Consider the following 22,515-nt stretch of genomic DNA (forward strand, 5'->3'; position numbering starts at 1 on the left):
CGCCAAAGCAGGCTTTATCCGGTTTCCAGTCGGTCTGCAGAGATCCTGTTCCTTGCTTCTGGGCATTTCTTGAGAACCGTTTTCTCTTGCTTTTTCAAGGAGAAGAGAGACAGAAAACGAAACGTCGGGGCATACGTGACATTGCAGGCCAGTGGTTAGTTACTGTTACCGCTCTTTATGGGAAAGGTGTGTGTGTCCCCATTTCACAGGTGAGCACACCTGGCCTGGGCCTGGTGGGAACCCCTCCGAGGCCACACGCAGGGAGTCGGGGAGCTGGATTCTAAGCCAGGGGGCAGCTGTTACGGCCCAGGGCACACAGGGCGCCCTCAGATTGGGCCTTTGTGCTCTGCATTCCACCAAGGAGCAGATTGCACTGGACCCCAGGGGGCCAGGGAGGCTGTACCAGGACATCTTACAGGGAAAGTTGATATAGAAGCAGGAGTCAGTGTGCGGAGGGGTTGCAAAGATGTGGTTTTCAGTGGGCATATATTTTTTTTTTTTTGCGGTACGCGGGCCTCTCACTCTGTGGCCTCTCCCGTTGCGGAGCACAGGCTCCGGACGCGCAGGCTCAGCGGCCATGGCTCACGGGCCCAGCCGCTCTGCAGCATGCGGGATCTTCCCGGACCGGGGCATGAACCCGTCTCCTGCATTGGCAGGCGGACTCTCAACCACTGCGCCGCCAGGGAAGCCCTGTGGACATATTTTTTTTAACTTCTCTGTTTAACACAGAGAGGTCAACAGGCCAGAGGGTCAGGGGTCCGGCGTAGCTGCATCAGCTGAATGCATTTATTCCCCAATGATAATTGGAGTCTGCTGTAATGTGAGTAAGAAAATAATCCAAGCTGGAGGGATGAGTTGAATACCCAATCTAAAGATGTTCACTTTATTATTTAGAAACTAATTCTTAAAGAAATTTTAAATTTCTTCAAATTATGGTTACATTTTGGGGGGCCCACACATATTTCATGCTGTGACTTCTTTATGTTTTGTAGGCTTCTAAGGGTTTACTTGTTAAACCTGTGGTGATTGTAAGTTTCTAAGGACTTACTCTGTCATTTTAATATAGTCTTCCTATAATTCAGCTAATTTCCATATGCTGCTTTAATTCTAAAAGGTATGAAATGCCTTCAGGATGGCCCGCTATTGCCTTGCCAATAAGGGCTGGCCTCACGTAAGCCCTGCCAAGTGACCTCCGTGTGTGAAGTTGCTTCCTGTGTTGCCCACATGCTGGTACCACCTGCATTTCCCTCCCATTTCCCTGCTATGGGCCGCCCCCTAACATGGTGTCTGCATTAAAGCCACACTAGGCTCCACCATGAATTAGGAAAAGGTGTTTTCTTCCATTCCTTCACTTCTTAGGAGACTCTTCCTGCCTTCTCTATGTGATTAATGCAAGATGCTACCTCATCCATGCCATCCTCAGCAGATTTCCTCTTCTCTATTCCCTTAGTGCTTGACTGGGGCTTTACCATATGATGCCTTATACTAGAGTAAGTCATAAACACGTCTGTTCCTGCCTTGATTAGAAACTCCATGACATTGGAGATCATGGCGTGTTTATATGCCTCACTTTTCGGTAGTTATCTGATGGACCTTTGATGTTGATTTGGTTGTCTCTGAAGGAGCAGACATACGAAAATTAAACGTATTCAGCATTCCAAATGAAGGAATCTGAAATTAGAAATATCGATATTCAGGAAGTTACAAACTCTTCTCAATACCAGAGGGGCCAGCGGTGATCCAAAACCTGGCCTGTGATCTGGCTACCTTGGCAAGACCCCGTATCTTTTTGAGCCTCAGTTTCCACTTAAATAAAAAAAGGGGTGAAAATACCTCCTTGTCTTACTCCTTAGGGTTTTTATGAGGATGAAATGGTTTGTGACATCTGAAAACATATTGGGAGTCACAATATTGCTTCAAATGTAAAATTGCATTGTCTTATTTAAGAAAATAGACATTTAGATGAAAGCTGTGCTGTTTAGACATCGTGTTCCTATAGTATTCTACTTCTGATTTCAATTGAAATGTGTACCTGAATGTGCTTTGTGAATAGTTTTAAGGGGATCATCTGACTTTTGCATCGTAATATCTAAAGCCAGTGTATAGCCAATTACGTTGACCTGGGAGGTTTTGAAATAGGACCTATTGGTTCTGTCAGAGGGAACCAGTTTGCCTTTTCCATAATTCTCACATAACCCAAATTTTGTCTTTATTTATTTTTTCATAACCCAAATTTCATCTTTATTTTTTCATAACCCAAATTTCATCTTTATTTATTTTTTCATAACCCAAATTTCATCTTTATTTATTTTTTCATAACCCAATTTCGTCTTTAGTTTTTCATAACCCAAATTTCGTCTTTATTTATTTTTTCATAACCCAAATTTCATCTTTATTTTTTCATAACCCAGATTTCATCTTTATTTATTTTTTCTTTAACAGGCTTCCATCTGTATCACAAATTACCTACCATAGTACCTGAGAGCTGCCTCCTCATCATGGTCGGACTTCTGCTGGGTGGGATTATTTTTGGAGTGGATGAGAAATCCCCCCCGGCCATGAAGACGGACGTGTTTTTCCTGTACCTCCTCCCCCCCATCGTGCTGGATGCGGGCTATTTCATGCCCACCCGCCCGTTCTTCGAGAACATCGGCACCATCTTCTGGTATGCCGTGGTCGGGACGCTTTGGAATTCCATTGGCATCGGGGTGTCTCTGTTTGGGATCTGCCAGATCGAAGCCTTCGGCCTGAGTGACATCACTCTGCTCCAGAATCTGCTCTTTGGCAGCTTAATCTCGGCGGTGGACCCCGTGGCCGTGCTCGCTGTCTTTGAGAATATCCATGTCAACGAGCAGCTCTACATCCTGGTCTTTGGGGAGTCCCTGCTGAATGATGCCGTGACAGTGGTGAGTGACGGTTCACACGACATCACTCCACCAGGCCGGGGCCGCCACCCACCAGCTGCTGAGGGGAGACCCTGTCTGCAGAGCAGGCAGCTGAGCGGTCCCCAGCCCTGCGCTGGGAAGGGCCCCTCACTTGGTTCAAGGCTCTGTTCTCGCTGTCTTAAAATTCTCAGTAAATTTATTATTTGTTATTTATCTGTGGTTCTACAAAGGGCCTCTCACTTCCTTTTGCCTGGATCCTGCCAGCTCTGTGGCTGGTCCCTGCTTGTATGGCTTTGCTGCTGCCAGAGAAGCATCACAGTGACTGTGACCTGTGTATCCCTGGAGGTTTCTCACTGTGACAGCTTCAACAGTGATGGGTTTTGATCAGAATTCAAAGGACTTAAGGTCCCAGCGTTCTTTGTGAGAAGTGCTGCTCTCAGTATGTGGCGTGTATAGTACAGGTGAAAGGATCTTGCCCACTGAGTGCTGTTCTCCCTCTGGGGAGGGTGTATTTTTTATTTCCAGATTGGAGGCAGATTTTTCATCACACAACTCACTTCCTCTTCTTACTCAGCCAGCAGACGTTGGGTCCTCACCATTTTCCCATAAATGGATATTTATTCAGAAAATGCAAATTATTTTTAATTCTCACTAATTGCCACATAATTAGAGTCAGAGGCTCTCATGAGCTTAACATTGGAGGATTGACCTGCTTTCTGAGCTCAGGGGAGAAGCCTCTCCCCTCACCCACATGGCTGTCCAGACCTTCTCCACCAGTCAAGGACACTCAGGTGACCTTGGGCTGGTTAACCAGTCGGCGGGCATGGGTGATGCTGTTTTAGGTTAGCCAGGATTCTGTAGTAGTGATGGTGATAGGAACGGTAGCGAATGCATACCTTGTGCACGGAGTTTTATAACAGCCTATGAAATAGGTATTCTTCCCATTTTGCAAATAAGAAAATTGAAGGAAATGTTAAGTAAAGTGTATTTAAGTAACTTAAGTAATTTATATTATCCCCTCTGTTAGTTCCTATTATTAAAATGGTATTCCTGATTCATTTAAAAGTTAACGTAGATTTCAAGAAAAAAAAGAGTCAATTCGCTTCAGTTTTAGTGTGTGTGTGTTGCTTAAAGAGTGCCTGATGAGGGTCCTTCCATCGAAGTTGGAGAGAGGATTCTTTTTGTAATTTGTCACTTTTTTTAATTTTTATTTTTGAAAATTTTATTTATTTATTTATTTGGCTGCGTCGGGTCTTAGTTGCGGCACGCAGGATCTTCGTTGCAGTGCGTGGGCTTCTCTCTGTTGTGGCTCGCAGGCTCCAGAGCGTGCGGGCTCAGTAGTTGTGGCGCGCGGGCTTAGTTGTCCCGCAGCATGTGGGATCTTAGTTCCCCCACCAGGGATCGAACGTACGTCCCCTGCATTGGAAGGTGGATTCTTAACCACTGGACCACCAGGGCAAGTCCCCAAGAGGGTTCTTTAAATGATGTCTTTTCCAGTATGTGTAATGTCCTATGTGCAGGTCATGGGGCATCTGATCCTCATCCAAAGGTAGATTACTGTGATCAGCTTCAGAAACAAGCTTAGAATATCCTTTTAATAATTCAGTTAAACTTTACAATAATGTGACACACAAAAAACAAGTTAACATAGAAACCAACATTATTCTCTGTTAGCCTGTATTCAGACCCCTGACCTGAATAAAATATCACCTTTAAGGATGTTCGTTAACTCCATGTGGATATTATTACATAAAAATCATTTACTGATAAGGAAACACCATTTTTTAGTATAGCTAAGAGCTATTTTGAGACAGTGCAGTTACTTCACTCAAGTAACAAAATCCACTTCATTTATTCCATTATTCATTAACGGTGCTTAGTCATTAACTCACCAGTATTAAATTTTAACTGGGAAACTGCCATAACAATGAAGATGTTTTATAACTCATTCTCATTTCCGGAGGCATGAAGTTTTCCACTGTGACTAATGTTAGATATATACATTTTTACCTTGGTTCTAGGGCGACTGTGGGAATTTCAGTGTGGGAATCTTGGGTCTGTTTAGGGTATAGAAAACTTTACAAAGAAATAATAGCACCCTGCTGCATTCCTCCTAGGGCAAGGTAGCAACATCAGGTCGGTTTCAGAAGGACCTGCTGTATCTTTGCACTGCTTTCCCTTCTCTTCTGAGATTTCTCATTCATTCGCCTCGGTGGTCCATTCTTTGAGTGTGTCAAGAATCAGATCTCAGCAAACGATCTGGCTAAACTACCCTTTAAAGCGTGCCTTCTAGAGGCACATCCTGTGCTTCCTGTCCAGAGGCTCAAAGCCATCAGATGTGGTTTTATGGTTGAGATGGAGGGCTGACCCAGAGACGGCAGTGAGCCAGGTTGAGGGCCAGCCATTCCACGGCAGGAAGCGGGCCAAGGACGGAGAAAGGGCATGGCTGTTCTTTAGATGTGGAGCCCTTGTTTCCAGGCCAAAGCCTGTAAGTCAGAAGGACTCTAGTGGTTTCAAATGAAAGAGGCTTCGTTGGTAGGTTATTTACCCTGGGCCAAAAGCCATGTGGACCCTTAAAGCCACCTCCCACAGATATCAGCGTGTGCTTGGGGGGCTCTGCCCACCTAACACTGAAGAATAACCCACCAGGTATTTCCTTCACCAGACTGGCTGAATAGTGGGCTGAATTGACCAGGTGTTAGGAACAATTAGAAAATGGTATAAAAAATTATAATTTTGTCTCCTAGTCAGGTGTTCTCAAAGAATAGAGGTAGAGATGTTTTATAGAAGATTCTTTGATTCATTCATCTAGTCTTATCTCTAGGAGAGGTTTAAGGAACTCATGGGTTAGGGAAAGGTATGAAAAACATAGACCCTGCTGCATACATGGAGAAGGCTGAGTCACTAAATGCTGCAACTAGAAGGGTAGAGATTAAACAGAAGTCAGGTTAAAAACATAGGCTGGGGCTTTTCTGGTGGCACAGTGGTAGAGGTCCGCCTGCCGATGCGGGGGACACGGGTTCGTGCCCCAGTCCGGGAAGATCCCACATGCTGCGGAGCGGCTGGGCCCATGAGCCATGGCCACGGAGCCTGCGCGTCCGGAGCCTGTGCTCCGCAACGGGAGAGGCCACAGTAGTGAGAGGCCCGTGTACCGCAAAAAAAAAAAAAAATAAAATAAATAAAATTAAAAAAAAAAAACATAGGCTGGAGGATGAGCACAATTGTAGGTCAGGCAATTAACTGGTAAGTTCAACAGTGAGCTTAGAAGATTTGAAAGGGAGAAAATCTACCATAAAAATGTCTCAAAGCAAAGGGAAATTGATAATATATAATATAAACTGAAGTCAAACTCTTTGTTCTATGGTCTGGGGCTATCATAGATTGGCATTAACTGGAGAAATGACCGTCAAAAAAGAAAAAGCTGAGATTTTTAAATAGGATTTTTGTGCTTTCCCTTATAGGAAATATTTTAAGGAAACCTTTCCAACTTTCCCTTATTGGGTAAAGATTGTTCAGGTTCTCAGCTATCTGAGAAGTACTGCTGTTTCCATTGTAGTCCATGATCGAATGAGTTAGGCTTACATGGTAATTTCTAGAAGGTGTGAAGGCAACCACTGAATATTCTGACACATTTTCCAAGAACACTTACAGAGCTTCCTCAGTCTACCCTAACTAGAATTGGTTAAGGAGAGCTGGCTCTTAAGTCAGAAGCTAGGGGTACACACTAATGGCCCAGACATTATGTGCCGGGCAGTGGAATTTAACTCAGGAAGCTGGAGAGTAAAGAGTGACCACTTGGTACTTAATTTTGCTTTTGCAAATAGCAGAACAGATTTAAAATTACTTACGCAAAAATGATTATCCTTTGTGTTCCATATCAGGAAAAGCGACCTGAAAACTTTTTCTGGAACAGAGCTATGCTGAACAAAAACTCTGTATTGTTTGCATCCTTGCAGTACATGATTTCACTGCATTGTTGCACATTTTAAATCAAAGCTCAAAACAGATCATATCTAATTTTAATATACACAAGTATTTAAAAAAATAATAATGAGTAGAAACATTTGAAAGTACTCAGCTGTCACATTAGCCTGTTATATTGATAGAATCCAGCAAACAGGCACCCCTGGCTTTTCGGTTTTCTAAAGATTCAGTTGTCAAGTTGAGGTCAACTTTGCACAGACCAACTAGAGACATAATTGTAGCCACATACATAATACATATACATATACTACATGTAAATTATAACTTCAAAAGCACCTTTCTATATAGATTCCCTTGTGGTAAAATTAAAGGACGTAACTGGCATGAACTAAATAACTGTGGGGTTATGGCTGGTTGTAACTAAAAGAATTTTATCTTGTGCCCATCCCTAGGTACCAGGTTCAGTGTACAACGGGTGGGAGGTTATGGAAAGCTTTCTGGTTGTCAAGGTAACGTCTCTACCTAAGCTAGTTTCTCGTAAGGTGGCCCCAGCATCCGAGGAAGTGGAATGATGAAACTGGAGCTTCTGACAGCGCACTGAAAGTGAAAAGCCTGTGACTCAGCTTTACTCTTTGCAAAACTTAAAGGGATATTAAACACAGAATGTATGTTTGAGAGATGCCATGGCTGGGGCTGCCTGGAAAACAGCTTGGGAAAGATTATGGTGTATTCCTGTTGTTCCTTTGGAATGAGTACCTGAGCTTCCTTTGGAGGCCTCATCAGTGTCTAGATGGGGTAGGGAGGGGGAGGGGAGCTGAGACAGAAAGAGAAGACTTGGGTTCTGTGCACAGGGGATTTCTAATTCCTCGGAGGAAATGAGCTTGGCATTCAAGAGGCAGCACCAGCAACACAGGATGGCGCGTCCCCAAATGCTGGATGGTTTGGGGCATCATCTGTGTTGCAGGAGGGGCGGAGGGAAGGCCGACTCGCAGGCGCCGAAGGAATCCAGGAAGTCCGGAGAGGAACAGCGACTTGAGTGGCGCCATGGAAGACAGATAGAGTTTCCCTCGGTTTAGGGGCTGGGTTTCTATCAAGAGAAGCCAGGGCCAGGGCTGAAAATACATACGGTGTGCTTTGTAGAGCTGTGGTGAGACCCTGTCCTAGACCGCAGGGTGTCACAAAGCATTAAAAACATGTATCAGGTGTATTGAGCCTTCTTCCCTAAGTCAGGCAGCCAACAATTTTCAACTTGAGAGTGAGGAATGGTATAAAGGAAGTGAGTCTTGCAGTAGCTGCAGGGGCCATTCAACTGGTGCGGGCGGGAGGCAGGCAAGTGGAAACCGGGGGTCGGAACCCAGAGCCTGAGTGGCCCGGGGAGGCTATCTGTGCAGGGCTGGAGGCTGGAAAATCTGTCCCTCTCCCTGGGCAGCAGGTGACCGTCACCTTTTGGCCTGGGCTCTTTAGAGGCAAGGGGTAAATATAGAACATCTCTGATCCGCTCTCAGGAAGTGATCATGGCGTGTTGATGTGGATGAAATCTGACGTATGCAGCAGTCTCTGGATGCGAGGAAGCAGCACGGCTTGAAGCCAGTTCTTTTCTGGCAAATGATGACCCCTCAGGATATTTAAGTCCTCGGGCTTGTGAGTTGCTTTTTTTCTTCTCTTAAGCTCAAGTCATTTCTTGGTGGTCCAATACCAAATGCTTTCAACTGTTACACCAACAATCAAGAGAAGGGAAAAAGCCCACTGCTTTCTAAGTAATAATCCACTGTTTGTTTTTTTTTTGTCAAAACCAACAGACATTTATTATCATCTACTAGGCAACATGGAAGAAGTAAATCATAATAAGGCAAGATCCTGAATTACAAGGAGTTTATGATCCAGTAGAAAAGGGAAAAGTTCCCCGAAACCTGTAATGTGTAGGCTATAAAGGACCGTTACTGAAGTAGAAAAGGGTGAAATGGCTTTTTGCCAGGACACACTCTGGTTAGCAGAGTGTCTGACTCATTCTCATGGTTAAAATTGAAGAACTGACCCAGAGCTAGGAGACCTGGATCCTGGTATCGCCTCTGACGTTTTGTGTGCCCGTGGACGGATGGGTTTAATTTTGAGTTTCTCAGAATCCCAAGGAGGGTGTAGCACGGCCTGTGCTCCAAAGGTGTTCATCCCAGTGTCCCATTAGCCGGCTTTCCTGGAGATTCCCTCTGCAGATATCACAAGAAGCAGGGCATGTGCCTGACTGTATTTCACTTGCTGGCTTCATGAAAAAATTACTCCAGAGAAAGGCATTTGCCATTTGCTCAGTGGTCCTTGGAAACATGTTTGAAAGCATCCTGCCCGGCAGGTGTGAATGCCTGACATTTTTGAAGACTTAATTAAACTATGTAAAAGACTAAATTTTTCAGAAACCAAGCAACAGTGTAGTCTCATCACTTTAGAAGGACAAATGTGCATGAAGTTATAGTAGATACACACACACACACACACACACACACACACACGTTGCTGCCTCTTGGCTTGAAGAAAGCTCCATCAGGTCTTGTGTTTCACCAGAGGTGCATGTGTGGGCGGGACAAGAACCTCAGTGACCTGGGAGGAGGATGTCTTCAGGGAGGGGACCTGTATGGATGGGTGGGTCCTTCCATGGTGCAACCCCACAACAGGGGCCTTGAAGTGTCCCTAAATTCACAGCCAGCACTGACAGGCTTTCTCTGGGACATACTCCTTCCCAAGCATTGGCAACGCAAGCAGGGTATGTTGAACGGCAACCAAGCTGTTTAAAATAATCCTTTAGGATCCGAAAAGTGATGTTTTAGCAGTAGGTCACATAAATAACTTTGAAGTCTCCTCTCTCTCACATCTAGAAATAGTTTTCTTGATGACACGCTTTCATCAATGCTTCTTGTTTGCAGCTATTAAACGCACTGTTAAAATATGAGATAAAGACAGGCTTCCCTGGTGGCGCAGTGGTTGAGAGTCCGCCTGCCGATGCAGGGGACGTGGGTTCGTGCCCTGGTCCAGGAGGATCCCACATGCTGCGGAGTGGCTGGGCCCGTGAGCCATGGCCACTGAGCGTGCGCGTCTGGAGCCTGTGCTCCGCAACGGGAGGGGCCGCAGCAGTGAGAGACCCACGTACTGCCAAAAAAAAAAAAAAAAAAAAGATGCCCAGTCACTCCCACTGATCGTCCACTTTGGGGCACAGAAGACACGCCCTTGTTAGGAGGCAGGAAGACTTCTGGGGCCGTGAGGATGTCGGGGCAGTTGGGGGGTCCTGACGTGCCCTCTGCCTCTCCCACAGGTCTTGTACAACCTGTTCAAGTCTTTCTGTCAGATGAAGACCATCGAGACCATCGACGTGTTTGCTGGAATTGCCAACTTCTTCGTCGTGGGGATTGGCGGGGTGCTGATTGGCATCTTCCTGGGCTTCATCGCGGCGTTTACCACTCGCTTCACACACAACATCCGCGTGATCGAACCGCTGTTCGTCTTCCTGTACAGCTATTTGTCCTACATCACAGCCGAGATGTTCCACCTGTCGGGCATCATGGCGTAAGTATTGAACTCCTTGTTAAAAGCACTTGGTGGCATTTCGTGGAATTCAGGTATTCTAAGCTGCGATGTGAAAATTGAATATGTTATGTAAAAGAGTAGATGTTCTTGAATTCTTTTAAGAAAAATTAAAAGTAGATTTTCGTTACTCTTTGTTTCAAAGAAATGAAAGTATGGATCAGCCAAATATATCCTAAAGCGGAACTTCCCTGGCGGTCCAGTGGTTGAGACTCTGCGTGCTTCCACTGCAGGGGGCCCAGGTTCGATCCCTGGTTCTGGAACTAAGATCCCGCATGTGGCCAAGAAAAAGAAAAAAAAGTGTAGGCAAGTGATCTGGTGCTAAAATGGAAGCCTTAAAACTGACCTCTTGGATCTCATGAAATAAGACAATAAAGTGTTGGGGTGGATGGTCAGGCACCAAGAATTTTCAGAGTTTGATGCCCATTCAGTGTTGGTCAGGTCCACTAACTCCACCCAGGCTGTATCCCCCAAACTGCGTCTGGAATTGCTTATGTCAATGCCTTTGAACAATGTTAGTAGTAGAGAACCTTCACTCTGTATGATAGATTTGGTTTGAGATCATAGCTTTACATCATTCAAAGCAAAATTCAGTGAATGAGGCATGCCATCGTGTACTTTGAATTCAGCTTCTTAAAGAAAGAGGTATGGTTATAAAGCAAGAAGTGGATAAAGCAAGAAATTATTTATTAAAGACACAGTTGTGTATCATTCACTCACTGATTGGAAGGATGTTCTCAAAAAGTTCTACAAGTGGCCGGAGAACGGTAGCATTTGGATCCAGTTTTAGCCATTGGAGGGTCACTTTGAAGGCGGGTACTTGTTGGGTGTGGATATTTCTACAGCTTCCAAGAATAAGCCTGTCATATTAGGGTCACACCTTGTATAGGGCCAGTGAGAAATGCTTACTAATGGAATGCCTTTCAAAGTTTTCATTTTGGGGAATTCCATGGCAGTCCGGTGGCTAGGACTCTGCACTTCCACTGCTGGGGGCCTGGGTTCGATCCCTGGTCAGAGAACTAAGATCCCTCAAGCCTTGTGGGCAAAAAAAAAAAAAAAAAAAAAAGTTTTAATTTTGACAAATATTTATTTACAGCTTAATACATGTTAGGCTGTCCTGCTGGGGCCTGCTACGCTACTTAGAGTTTTGTGTTGTAAATGTAGGTCTAGTTCTTCCTGAAGTTTTCTCTTGCACCCTGATTTAGGTGATGCTTTGACTAAGGATTGTTTTGCTTTTGCCCCACATCGCCACTTTCATAGCAGAAGCAGATGAGGTTTGTCTCCCTCTACGAGGAGAGTGGAACCCACTGTAGTGAAAGCCATGCGTTAGAAGGTTGTGTGGTTTTCTGTATCCCAGGGAACCTAAATAAAGCACCGTATTAATCCAGTCTGACCCAGTGATGAAATGTGCAGTGCCTTCCTGGTGGCTATTCATATCATTTTTGTATGACCTCCAGTTTCCTCTCTGTTCTTTGACTGGTGTCATTGAAAGTGTCCGATCAGCTGGTGACAAGGTCTCTGCAAAGATTACAGGGCAGGGACTTTGTGTCTAGTTTCCCAGCAGTATTGTAACAATGGTTGGTGTAAGAACCTTGAATATATTTCAACCAAGTGCATACGTAAAAGTTCTAGAACCCTCACACAGTTATCTAAATATGCTTCTCCCGAGTGTGGGGAGGACAGGTGAAGTGTTGGATGGGGTTGGAGTGCTGGGGCGTCTCTGCTTAGAAATGTCTGGGGGGGCCCAGAGTCCACAGAGCTTGTGATGCCTCATGTCCCCGACCTCCTGCAAAGATGGGATCAGGGCTTTCCTTGCTCTGGGAATTAGGACGTCAGGGACAAATGGGGCCACGTATTCCTGGGACACTGCACGGGTAGTTCTCTACTGTGGTTTGTTGGCAGATAGAAAAACCTCACTTTTGTCCACAACTTCAAAGTAAACATTTACTGTACAACGTAGTGCACAGAAAAGTCCCTTATTGCATTGACGTGAATAGTGTCATAGCACACCATGAGTGCACTAAAATTATGTTAACAATTACATGAAATATTCCAGGAGATTTAAACACTTTTGCATTTTACCACGTACCCCTGTTAATGCTGTGAGAGCGAACAAAGGGACAGATTTACGTCGAAGTGTGTTTGTTCTCAGAAGTCACACCCTGTTTCTTAAGGTGGGGTGATTAGTGTGGTCTTCAAGACCTGACCGTGTGTGTTGTCTCCGTATGGGGTACATCACAGACATGCATGTCCACCCTTTGGAGAGTGCACTGTGTGCACTCCCACGCTGTAATCACTGTCCTTACTGGAGGGTGTTGGTCCAGGGCATCGGTGTCATGATGTAATTAACATTGCACATCCACGGCCACCTCTTTTATAGAACTCGTAATTGTTTCCGCATTTAACTTGTACCAAGTATAGAAATTCCTATCGTACTTCATGCTGACGGCACCTTCTTTTACCGTTTAAAAGCAGGTGTTAAGGTTAATGGGAGTGAAGGCACGTGACTTCTGAGCATGCTCAGTAGAGTCCCTTTTTGTTTAAGAGAAATGGGAGCCACACGGAAAGGGAAATCTGCAGAGGGGTCAGACAGTTGGGGAGCTGAGAGAAGGGTTGATGCACCTCTCTCTGAATTTGTAAGAGTGTGGAGCGTGAAACCTGGTCCTCCCAGGGTTTGTCCTCCCCTCTCTCCCGCTTCTCCATCCCTCTCGCCTTCTTCCTTCCTCTTCTTAATGCCTTTCCGATGCCCCTGTGCTTCAACTTTGTCTTGGGTGGACTCTTGGGCAGCCTGTCTTAGAATAAGATCATGTAATGAGCAGGTAGTTGATACAAAAGTCTGATGAAGAAGAAACATCTTTCTGTAGAGCAGAAGATGGGTCTGGGTTCAAAATGCAGTGTCTTTTTTTTGTGTGTGTGTGAATGTTTACAGCAGCTTTATTCATAATCACCAAAACCTAGAAACAACTCAGATGTCTTTCATCTGGTGAATGAATAAATTAATTATGGTACATGTGTACAATGGAATCCCATTCAGCCATAAAAAGTAATGAACTATTAACATATGCAACAACATGGATAAATCTCAGATATATATTGCTAAGTGAGAGAACTCAGATTCCAAAGGATAAATTCAGTGTGATTCCAGTTATAAGATGTTTTGCGAATGGCAGAACTATAGAGACAAAACAGGTAAGTGCTTTCCAGAGGATGGACATGAAGAGAAGCGTTGACTAGGAGGGGGCAGAATGGGAGAATTTGTGGGAATTTAAAGAGCATTTATGAGAATTTAAAACTGTTCTATATCTTGATTGTAGTGAAGGTTCTACAACTGTGTGCATTTATCTCACTTCACAGAACTCTATACCAAAGAAAAGTGAATTTTACTCTATGTAAATTTAAGAAGAAATTTTATTAGAGTATAGTTGCTTTACAGTGTTGTGTTAGTCGTAGGTAGGAAAGCACTGGGCAGGATTCCAGCATTTTGATTTCTTTGGAAAGATGTTGGAAGCAGTGTATCTTGGCATCCACAAAGCCTACTGTCACTGCTGTTGGTTTTTTGTCATGAACTTGTGATCTCATATGATCTTCACTGACAACAAGTAAATTAATAGGAGGTGGAGTTCCATCTGTCTTCTCATTCTTTGTCTTAGAAGCTGTTTGGAGAGCTGACTTCTGGACAGTCTTAGGTTTTCTTTCCCCTTCGTGGCCTCTCCTAATACTTCAGTTCTTAATTTAACGTTAAGGAATTATTTGTGTCCACGTGTTCCTGTGTGTTCAGGAGAGTTTTAGCTTCAAACACTAGGGGGTAGATGAAAGTTCCTGTTTTCTAATTTTCTAATATCTTTCTGCTCATTTCTGTACTGGGATAAGTTGTTGTAGTAGGGAAAGTGTGTATGTGTGCATGTGTGTGCGTCAGAGTGCATTTCCACAGCTCTAGAGCTAAAGTTAAGGGAAAGTTTCTAGTCTCTTAAACAAGACCCCTCATGTCTCAGTAGCACTGGACCCTTCGAGTATCACAGCTCTATAGTTGGGGTTGGAGAGGGGACTCATAGCATTGATTTTAGAAATTTGTGTCTTGGCTCACGTGTTTTGAACTTTATGTTCAGAAAACTGCGCAGAGATAAAACAAGAATGATTCCCATCATCCCCCTTACCCAAGGACACTAACAGATGCCTAAGGGATTCCTAAGTTCAGATCCACACCGACATGAACTGAGCTGGAACTCTTTTCCCCCTTGTGGGCATCAGGCACCTTTCTGGTCCTCACCTTGTACATTGCCCTGGGATCCAGTCATGGGATGCCGAAAACCCACCGTCCTGAAGAGGGAGATGCTTGGTCCCCACAACAGCTGGCAGCCTGCCGGGAAATACTGATATCTCTTTGCTGTGCTCTACGAATTTAAAAAAAAATGGCCAAGTCCTCCTTCTGATAGGACAGCAGGCACCCAATATTCTTTAGTTTTGTTTTCATGGGTTGATAATTCCTTAGTCTTTCTTCTCTAGAGGGCACTTAAAATATTTTCGGTTTGCTGTTTCAATGATTCTAGCAGCATTATTGCAAAGAAAGTAGGAAATGGTAATTACCAGTTCCATCTTATGAATGAGCAAAGTGAGGCCCCTGGTGGGCAAAAACCATGGCTGTAGGGTGAGGCCTGGGCCCTGGGTCTCCCGTTAACAGGCCCATCCAGGATATGTCCCAGTATCCACTCTAACAATAAAAACAAGCACTTTCAATGACATTTTTAAAATGAGACTTTAACAGGAATTTCCAGAATGATAGGCTCAGGGATAAAGGAGCAGGAGCCGGGCTGACCTCGCTGGACGGAAGCGGTCACTGCTGAAGCTGTGAAGATCAGGTTCCCTTTCTTTCCTGTTTTCCTTTGTATGAACTGGTGATTGTCGTCTATTGCAAGCTGTGAGAACAATAAGAAAGCATGCTTTTGCTGGCCATTTTGTAGCTTCTTCTTCTGGTTGCTCCTGGTTTGCCCACCAGTTGTAGTGGTTAGAAGACCATCTCTTCAAGATACAGTCATAGGAAACCAGAGCGCTACAGGCCAGAATGACTAGTTCACGTCTACTGGTCTTCTCAAAATATGGGGGAAAAGAAAAGAGCACGTGACATTTCAAGACATTCATAAAACATGATCCAAAGCATCATGTTTGATCATTTGTTTATTTTGAGTGTAAGACAGGTATCTTTTATTAATTTTCCCTAGCCTTTTCTCATGTTTCCTGGATGTTTTTCTCCGTGTAAGAAGGAGACCTGGAGCTTTAACAAACAATCTGGATAATACAACCTGGATAAATGCTAGTCTGCACACAAGTCATCAGTTATCACCTAGTCTCTGGCCTGGCCTCCATGTAAATCGAATTAGTCTTAAAGCCTGAAAAAACAGAGAGCGAGCAGGCCACATCATCTTATTTCTAGTTGGAGCTTTAAACTTCCAATTCACCCCTAACCTAACACCTACATCTTCCCCTGAAACAAAAAAAAATTTTTTCTTTTAGAAGAAATGGCTATTAAAGACTGAGTCAGTTGCATAAGAATTGGCTTAATCCTGCAGCCAGCATGCAGAGTAGCTATTGGCTTCACTGCAGGCCAGCTGGGGCTCTTGGAGCAGGACAGGTGGAGAGGATGCTTTAGACCAGGGCTAAGTGCAGGTGCTGGAGGGTGTCTGTGCATGCCTGCACATCACGTAGAACAGCAGGGAGGTAGAGTTTGGAGGGAAAGGAGAGAGGGGACCATAACACAGGCTTCCATCTATGGCTCTGGGTCTCGTGCTCTGTTCACTGTCTCTTTGTACCTTATATTGCCTTGGCAAATAAAAGCTTTGTTTTTGATGATGCTGTATGCCTTCACTGATAGCTCTGACTGGTCAGAACTGACCTCTTTAAAATCTTATATGGGGACTTCCCTGGTGATCTGGTGGTTAAGACTCTGTGCTTCCACTGCAGGGGGCCCAGGTTCGATCCCTGGTTGGGGAACTAAGATCCTGCACCCCGTGTGCTGCGTGGTGCAGCAAAAAAACAAAAAGAAAAACAAAAAGAATGAGTTTTTACAGTGACCAATTCAGTTCTATTTAAGTTGAAGCAAATTGTAAAATAACAGACCAATAAAAGTGGAAGAACAGTGTGTATTTCAAAACTGCCAAAATAAAATATTTAAAAAAACCCTTATATGGCCACCTCAAACACTAAATGGCACGGGGGCAGTGGGTACGGGAGGAAGATAGTAAACTGAGGCAGGAAACTAGTTAAACAATAGAAAAAAGAAAAATCATATCTCCCTTAATTTTCTGGACACATTCAGGAAAAAAGTGAAAAAGAAACAAACAAAACTGTATTATATTTTTAATGGTGACTCACCTATCTTTTGTTTTCTTTTGTATAATTTTGCCTCACCTGCAGGGCAAAACTAGAAAAGGCAGGAAGGAATTTGAAATTATAACCCTTTTTTTCCCCCTAGCCTTATTGAGATGTGATTGACACACGTCATTGTGTAAGTTTAAGGCGTAGAAACGTGATGATTAGATAATATATGTATATTGCAAAAGGATCACCGCCATAAAGTTAGCTGACACGTTCTTCACCTCACGTAGCTGACCTTCTTTCTTTGTGTGTGTGTGTGTGGTGAGAACCTTCAAGTACACAATACAGTATTGTTAACTGCCTGTACCATCAAATGTACCATCACATCCAGGATTTTCCAGTCACCATGCTGCCCCTTAGATCCCAGAACTTATTCATCTTATAATTGGAAGTTTGTAGCCTGTGACCACTGTTACCTGTTTCCCGTACAACCGCTGCAAGCCCCTGGCAACCACCAATCGACTCTCTGTTTCCGTGACTTTGCTTTTTTTAGATTCCAGATACGTGAGATGACACAGGATTGGCCCAGATTAGTGTAAAGGATTCGGGAACTTAGTTTCATTTATTTTGATGGTTTAAACTTTTAATGAAATAGATTCAGCTGGTAAACTCCAGTATTTGCTTGGTTTTTTTTTTTTTTTCAGTATGCGGGCCTCTCACTGTTGTGGCCTCTCCCGTTGCGGAGCACAGGCTCCGGACGCTCAGGCCCAGTGGCCATGGCTCACGGGCCCAGCCGCTCCGCGGCACATGGGATCCTCCCAGACCGGGGCACGAACCCGTATCCCCTGCATCGGCAGGCGGACTCTCAACCACTGCGCCACCAGGGAGGCCCTTTGCTTGGTTTTTTGAAGGAGGAACAAAACCGGTGGACTGCCACTTTTTTTGTTTTCCTGAGTGTAGTCCACTGTTGTGGTCATGTGCTACATGTGGCTTTTGAGCACTTAAAATGTGGCCAGTCTAACTTGAGGTGTGTTCTAAGTGTAAAATAGACATCAGATTTTTAAGATTCAGTAGGAAGAGATTGTAGGATATCTCATGAATGTGTTTTATATTGCTTGCATGTTGAAATGACAGCGTATTAGATCTGTTGCATTAAGTAAACATATTATGGAAGTTGCCTTCACCAGCATCTTTTTACATTTTTAACCATGACTATTAGGAAACTGAAGATTACATATGTGGCTTGTATCATATCTCTGTTAGCTTTGCTCCATAGGGCTCACCATTAGTTTTTGCTCTTTGGTTCTGCCATCACTTTGCTTTTCTGACTGTTTCTTGACTGGTCTTTGTCTTTATCTGAAAATGATTATATTACTACTGGCCTGTGTTTCAAGTATACTGTAGAAAATGATTTGATGATCAAGTCATCACTACATTGCTCTTGGTCTAGAGCTTACAATTTAAAGTGGCATTTTCGTCTTGCAGACTCTGAAGGCTAAGCAATAATAAGGCTCAAGTTATTTTCTAGTAATAGGTAGGCCAAGGTGCAAAATAGGATTATAAACAGAAATGTAAATATGGTATAATTTCCGAGAATAATTCCCTTTTCTGTTTTAATAAAAACATTTTCAGAAAACTGATAGTGAGACACAGTGTACAGTGACCACCCAGCTCGCACTTCTGAGCATGACAGTTTTGGACACGCGACTAAGATCACATTTCTGTTCCTTTCATGAGGGCATTAGACCAGGGAATTCAGCTATGGGCGGGGGTCAAGCTTTGCTCTTCCAAGAACAGATAGTTGCCCAAAGGAAAACCTGTTGCCCCTTGACCTCGATGGAACCCCCCTTGGTGTGGGTGTTCCCTGCTCAGGGGAGGAAGCCAGCCTGGTGTGAACCCCAAGCCTCCCTCGCTTGGTCTCCTGGCCAGGAGGCTCTGTAAGCGTTCTGATGCTCGAGCGTTTCTCTTCGCACGCCCTCCCTCTCTGCTGCCTCTTTCCCCTCCCCGCAACCGCACCTGGTCTGACAGCTTCAGTGTTCCCAGGCCCGGGGGGCCATGAGTCTGTCTTCCCACTGCACTCTCACAGCTAACCCCCAGCTGTATAACTTGAGTCACCTGGGGTCTCTGTAACCAGGAGCCCAGCTCAGGTAATAGAGGGAGCCTCTGGGTTAGTAGGGGGAACCCAGATCAAACCAGATTACACCATAAAGGGGGAATGTGTTGGCTCATATAAATAAATTCTTGTAGATCTGGCCTTGGGCTGATGGGACCAGGGACTCCCATGTCATCTGGGCCTTCTTTCTCTCTCAACTTTGTCTTCCTCTATGTGATGACTTCCTTCTCATCGAAACAAAGGTCACAGACAAACTGGGTTCTATATCTCTACAAACCTTGTCCCTATAAAGAGAGATCTATCCTGCCAGCCCCGGTTAGAAGAAATTTCAAAGGAAGGACTGTGATTGGCCCAGGGACTTGGAGAACCGTGATTGGATCAGACTGTGTCACATGACCTGCCCTATGGTTTAAGAAATAGTCTCTTTGCAGAAGAAAGCAGTGAACATAAACTTACTTGGGGGGAGATGGCCATCCCCATCTGTGTTGACTACAAGTCAAGGAAAACTCGGTCCTTGATAATAAAGCATATAAATGATACAGTGGATGTGGGGCTGGTGACCCCCCCGGGTTGAAGCCCTAGTGATGGAGAGAAGGGCATTCTGGGTAGAGGCAGAAGCCTCGCAGGTGAATTGCTGGGCTACATCCAAGAACTGAGTCGAGGGTGATGAGAGAGGCAGATACCTAGTCTTTTTTTTTTTTTAAATTTTATTGAAGTATAGTTGATTTACAATGTCGTGTTAATTTCTGCTGTACAGCAAAGTGACTCAGTTATACATATATATATATATATATATATATATTCTTTTTCATATTCTTTTCCATTATGGTTTATCACAGGATATTGAAGAGAGTTCCCTGTACTATAGAGTAGGACCTTGTGGTTTATTCATCCTATATATAATAGTTTGCATCTGCTAATCCCAAACTCCCAGTCTATCCCTCCCCCAACCCCTAGCAGATGCCTAGTCTTGACCTGTCTTGTTCTGTAGACAATCAGGAGCCTTTGGAAACTGTAATAAGCAGGGAGGTGACACCCTTTATTTCTGCTTTCTAGTGAATACGTGATTGGAGAGCTTCTAAACCCTTCTACACCATCCCGTATGACACTGATAATATTTGAATAGTACTCTGGGGTGGAAGCTGGAAGGCATGGCGTCAGGCTCACTGGATGCCCCAGGGCTGAGCAATCTGTCTGGGCAGGAGGGTGGGGACGTGCGGCTGGCAGCAGGGTGAAGGCACCTGTGCACTAGTCCAGGCAAGAGACGGTGGGGACGTACAAGTAATGGAATTTGAAAGAAGGGAAGGGAAGGGAAAATAGGTGGGAAAGTGTAATGAACTCCACACTAGTCCTCAAATCTCATGTTAGCCCTTCTTTTGACTCCCCAGTAAATCTTTAAATAACAGGATTCAAATGTCAGCTCTTTTTCTCATTCATTCATCCCCGTCTGAACTATCTGCCTGTGCTCCCTTGGTTTCCACAAATTTTGATGTATTTAGGAATCACCTGGAAGGGTTGTTACAGATACAGAATCCTAGGCCCCCGCCAGAGATTCTGAGTCCATAGGTCTGAGAGGGAGCCTTGGCATTTGCGTTTTGCCACGGACTTCTCAAGATCACGTGGTCCACGAACCGTACTTTTAGAAATACTGCTCTGCCACTCATGTGAGGAGCAGCGAGAGCTTCCAGAACAGAACAACTTCCGCTGACGGTCCTGGTGCTGCTGTTGAATCCTGAGAACACCCTGCATGCTCATTGGTGTGGGGTTGTCGCATGGCTGTTTCTCATACCCAGGTCCCACCTGCAGCCCACCCCCAGTGCCCACCAGGCATTCTCCAGCTGGAAGACTTTTTTTTTTTTTTGCGGTGCGCGGGCCTCTCACTGTGGTGGCCTCCCCCGTTGCGGAGCACAGGCTCCGGACGCGCAGGCTCAGCGGCCATGGCTCATGGGCCCAGCCGCTCCGCGGCATGTGGGATCCTCCCAGACCAGGGCACGAACCCGCGTGCCCTGCATCGGCAGGCGGACTCTCAATCACTGCGCCACCAGGGAAGCCCCAGCTGGAAAACTTTAATTCCATCATCAAGATCTTGGTCCAGTCTTCCTGCCTCTCGTGCCTCTGTTAACAGTCCCCAACTAGAGTCAGTGGATGCCGTGGGTGTCTTGATGCCTTGTGTTTCATCACACTTTTGACCCTGAGCTGTGATCTCTTATATGTTCTTTCCACAAAACCATGCTTGCTTTAGGAGCAGGGAATGAGCTATAAACAGTAGTTGAATTGAAAGCATCTAAAGTAGAAAAAAAACACAAGATGTGGAAAATCCATGAAATGGGCAAGACTGCATGAATAATCAGGCATGTATAATTGTTTGAATTTATTTCATTTTGGTATTTTAAGAAAGGTGGTTCAGTTTTGGTGGTTGGATATTTCTTTGGAAAATAATTTTTAAAAAAATTTTCTCATATGTCAAACTTACTTTCTCTTGGTTGTCAGGTTTCCTGGAAGAGGCAATCCATTGTATAGTAAATTCGTGCCCTGGAATAATTAATTAACCTCACATGAGTGAGTACTTTATTCTGAGAACATACAGTGTACCCTGAGTCACCACAGACCTGGCTTTAATCAGTACAGAGAAAGCTTTTTAATTGTTCTTCATCTTTGCTAATTCTTGGCACTGATTACTAGAGTATGCTTTTATGTTTGGCAAAGTCTTTATGGGGAATATGCAACTGTTATTTGGGCTGTGTTTTCCTGCCACTGAATCCATACTTTTTAAGGTCACGCACAGGCATGGAGTAGGCATGAAAGAATTTTGCAACGTTCTTTCTGTCAGCTCAGTTCTAATTCTTCACAGTTCCGATTACAGAACAGGTCTAACGTGGGAATCGAAATTAGAGAATTGACCACTCTTCAAAAAAATAACAGTACTAGTATTTATAAACGGAATTAACCGAGGCATGGCTACACCATATGTAAGTGAACACAGACAAGGTATGTGTATGTTTTATCTTCACAACCAGAAATCTGCCTTCACCGCCCGCCATCCTTATGGATGCCGTTCCCTTTGGTTCTACAGATGCCGACCGCCTAGTGAAGGGCTGTGGATCTCCATTAAGCTAGACTCAGCCAGCATCAGGCAAACATAACGCTTGGTACCGCTGCATGCGGGGAGCCCTGCTACCTGTGGAGGAAGGGTAGCCCCTGCCCTCGCAGAGTGTGGGTTCTGGTGCAAAGGAAGTGAACATCCATGGAAGAGAACATCGATTCATTGGCTGCCAGGGTGGCGTGGTGGAGTACTATAGAAAAAAGTGTTTGTTGGAATTTTCTATTCAGAGAATAGTCCAATGACAGATTATCTGAATAGAAAGTCTGTTTTCCCCCCGGAAGACCACTGAGACAGTATTAGCTGGTCTGAATTTTTTGTATGCTGCATTGAGAGTGATACAGTGATGAAGAAAACCTCAATTGCCGGTGAATATAAAAACCGCTAATTATAGTGCTTTAGCTTCTCCGTCTCTAAACTGATGATAATCACCCTACATTTATGTTAAACCACCATGTGAGGCAAGATAATAACAAAGCAGAGGGCCCCAGTGAATTATATGTGAACCTTACCTCCACGTGGTCCCACGGAATGGAACCTAACACCTGTCCAAACATAGACCTTTTTTGGGAGGTTATACGGGCCAGGTGCTGCAATGGATTTTGAAAACCAAACGA

The 22,515-nt window shown here is 44.5% G+C and overlaps 1 protein-coding gene across 1 annotated transcript in view; it reads left to right on the forward strand.

Annotated features, from left to right (window-relative positions):
- The window catches only part of SLC9A2 (solute carrier family 9 member A2), a gene marked incomplete at both ends in the record, with an annotated part of 86,958 nt that overhangs the window by 31,576 nt on the left and 32,867 nt on the right, over positions 1-22,515 (forward strand). Inside the window, 2 exons of the mRNA XM_081254465.1 lie at positions 2,443-2,906; positions 10,108-10,358. Of these exons, the coding sequence (XP_081110591.1) occupies positions 2,443-2,906; positions 10,108-10,358 (715 nt within the window). The remainder of the gene's footprint in view (positions 1-2,442; positions 2,907-10,107; positions 10,359-22,515) is intronic.

Source organism: Mesoplodon bidens (assembly GCF_964165515.1).
Source record: "Mesoplodon bidens genome assembly, chromosome: 14".
NCBI lineage: Eukaryota > Metazoa > Chordata > Mammalia > Artiodactyla > Ziphiidae > Mesoplodon > Mesoplodon bidens.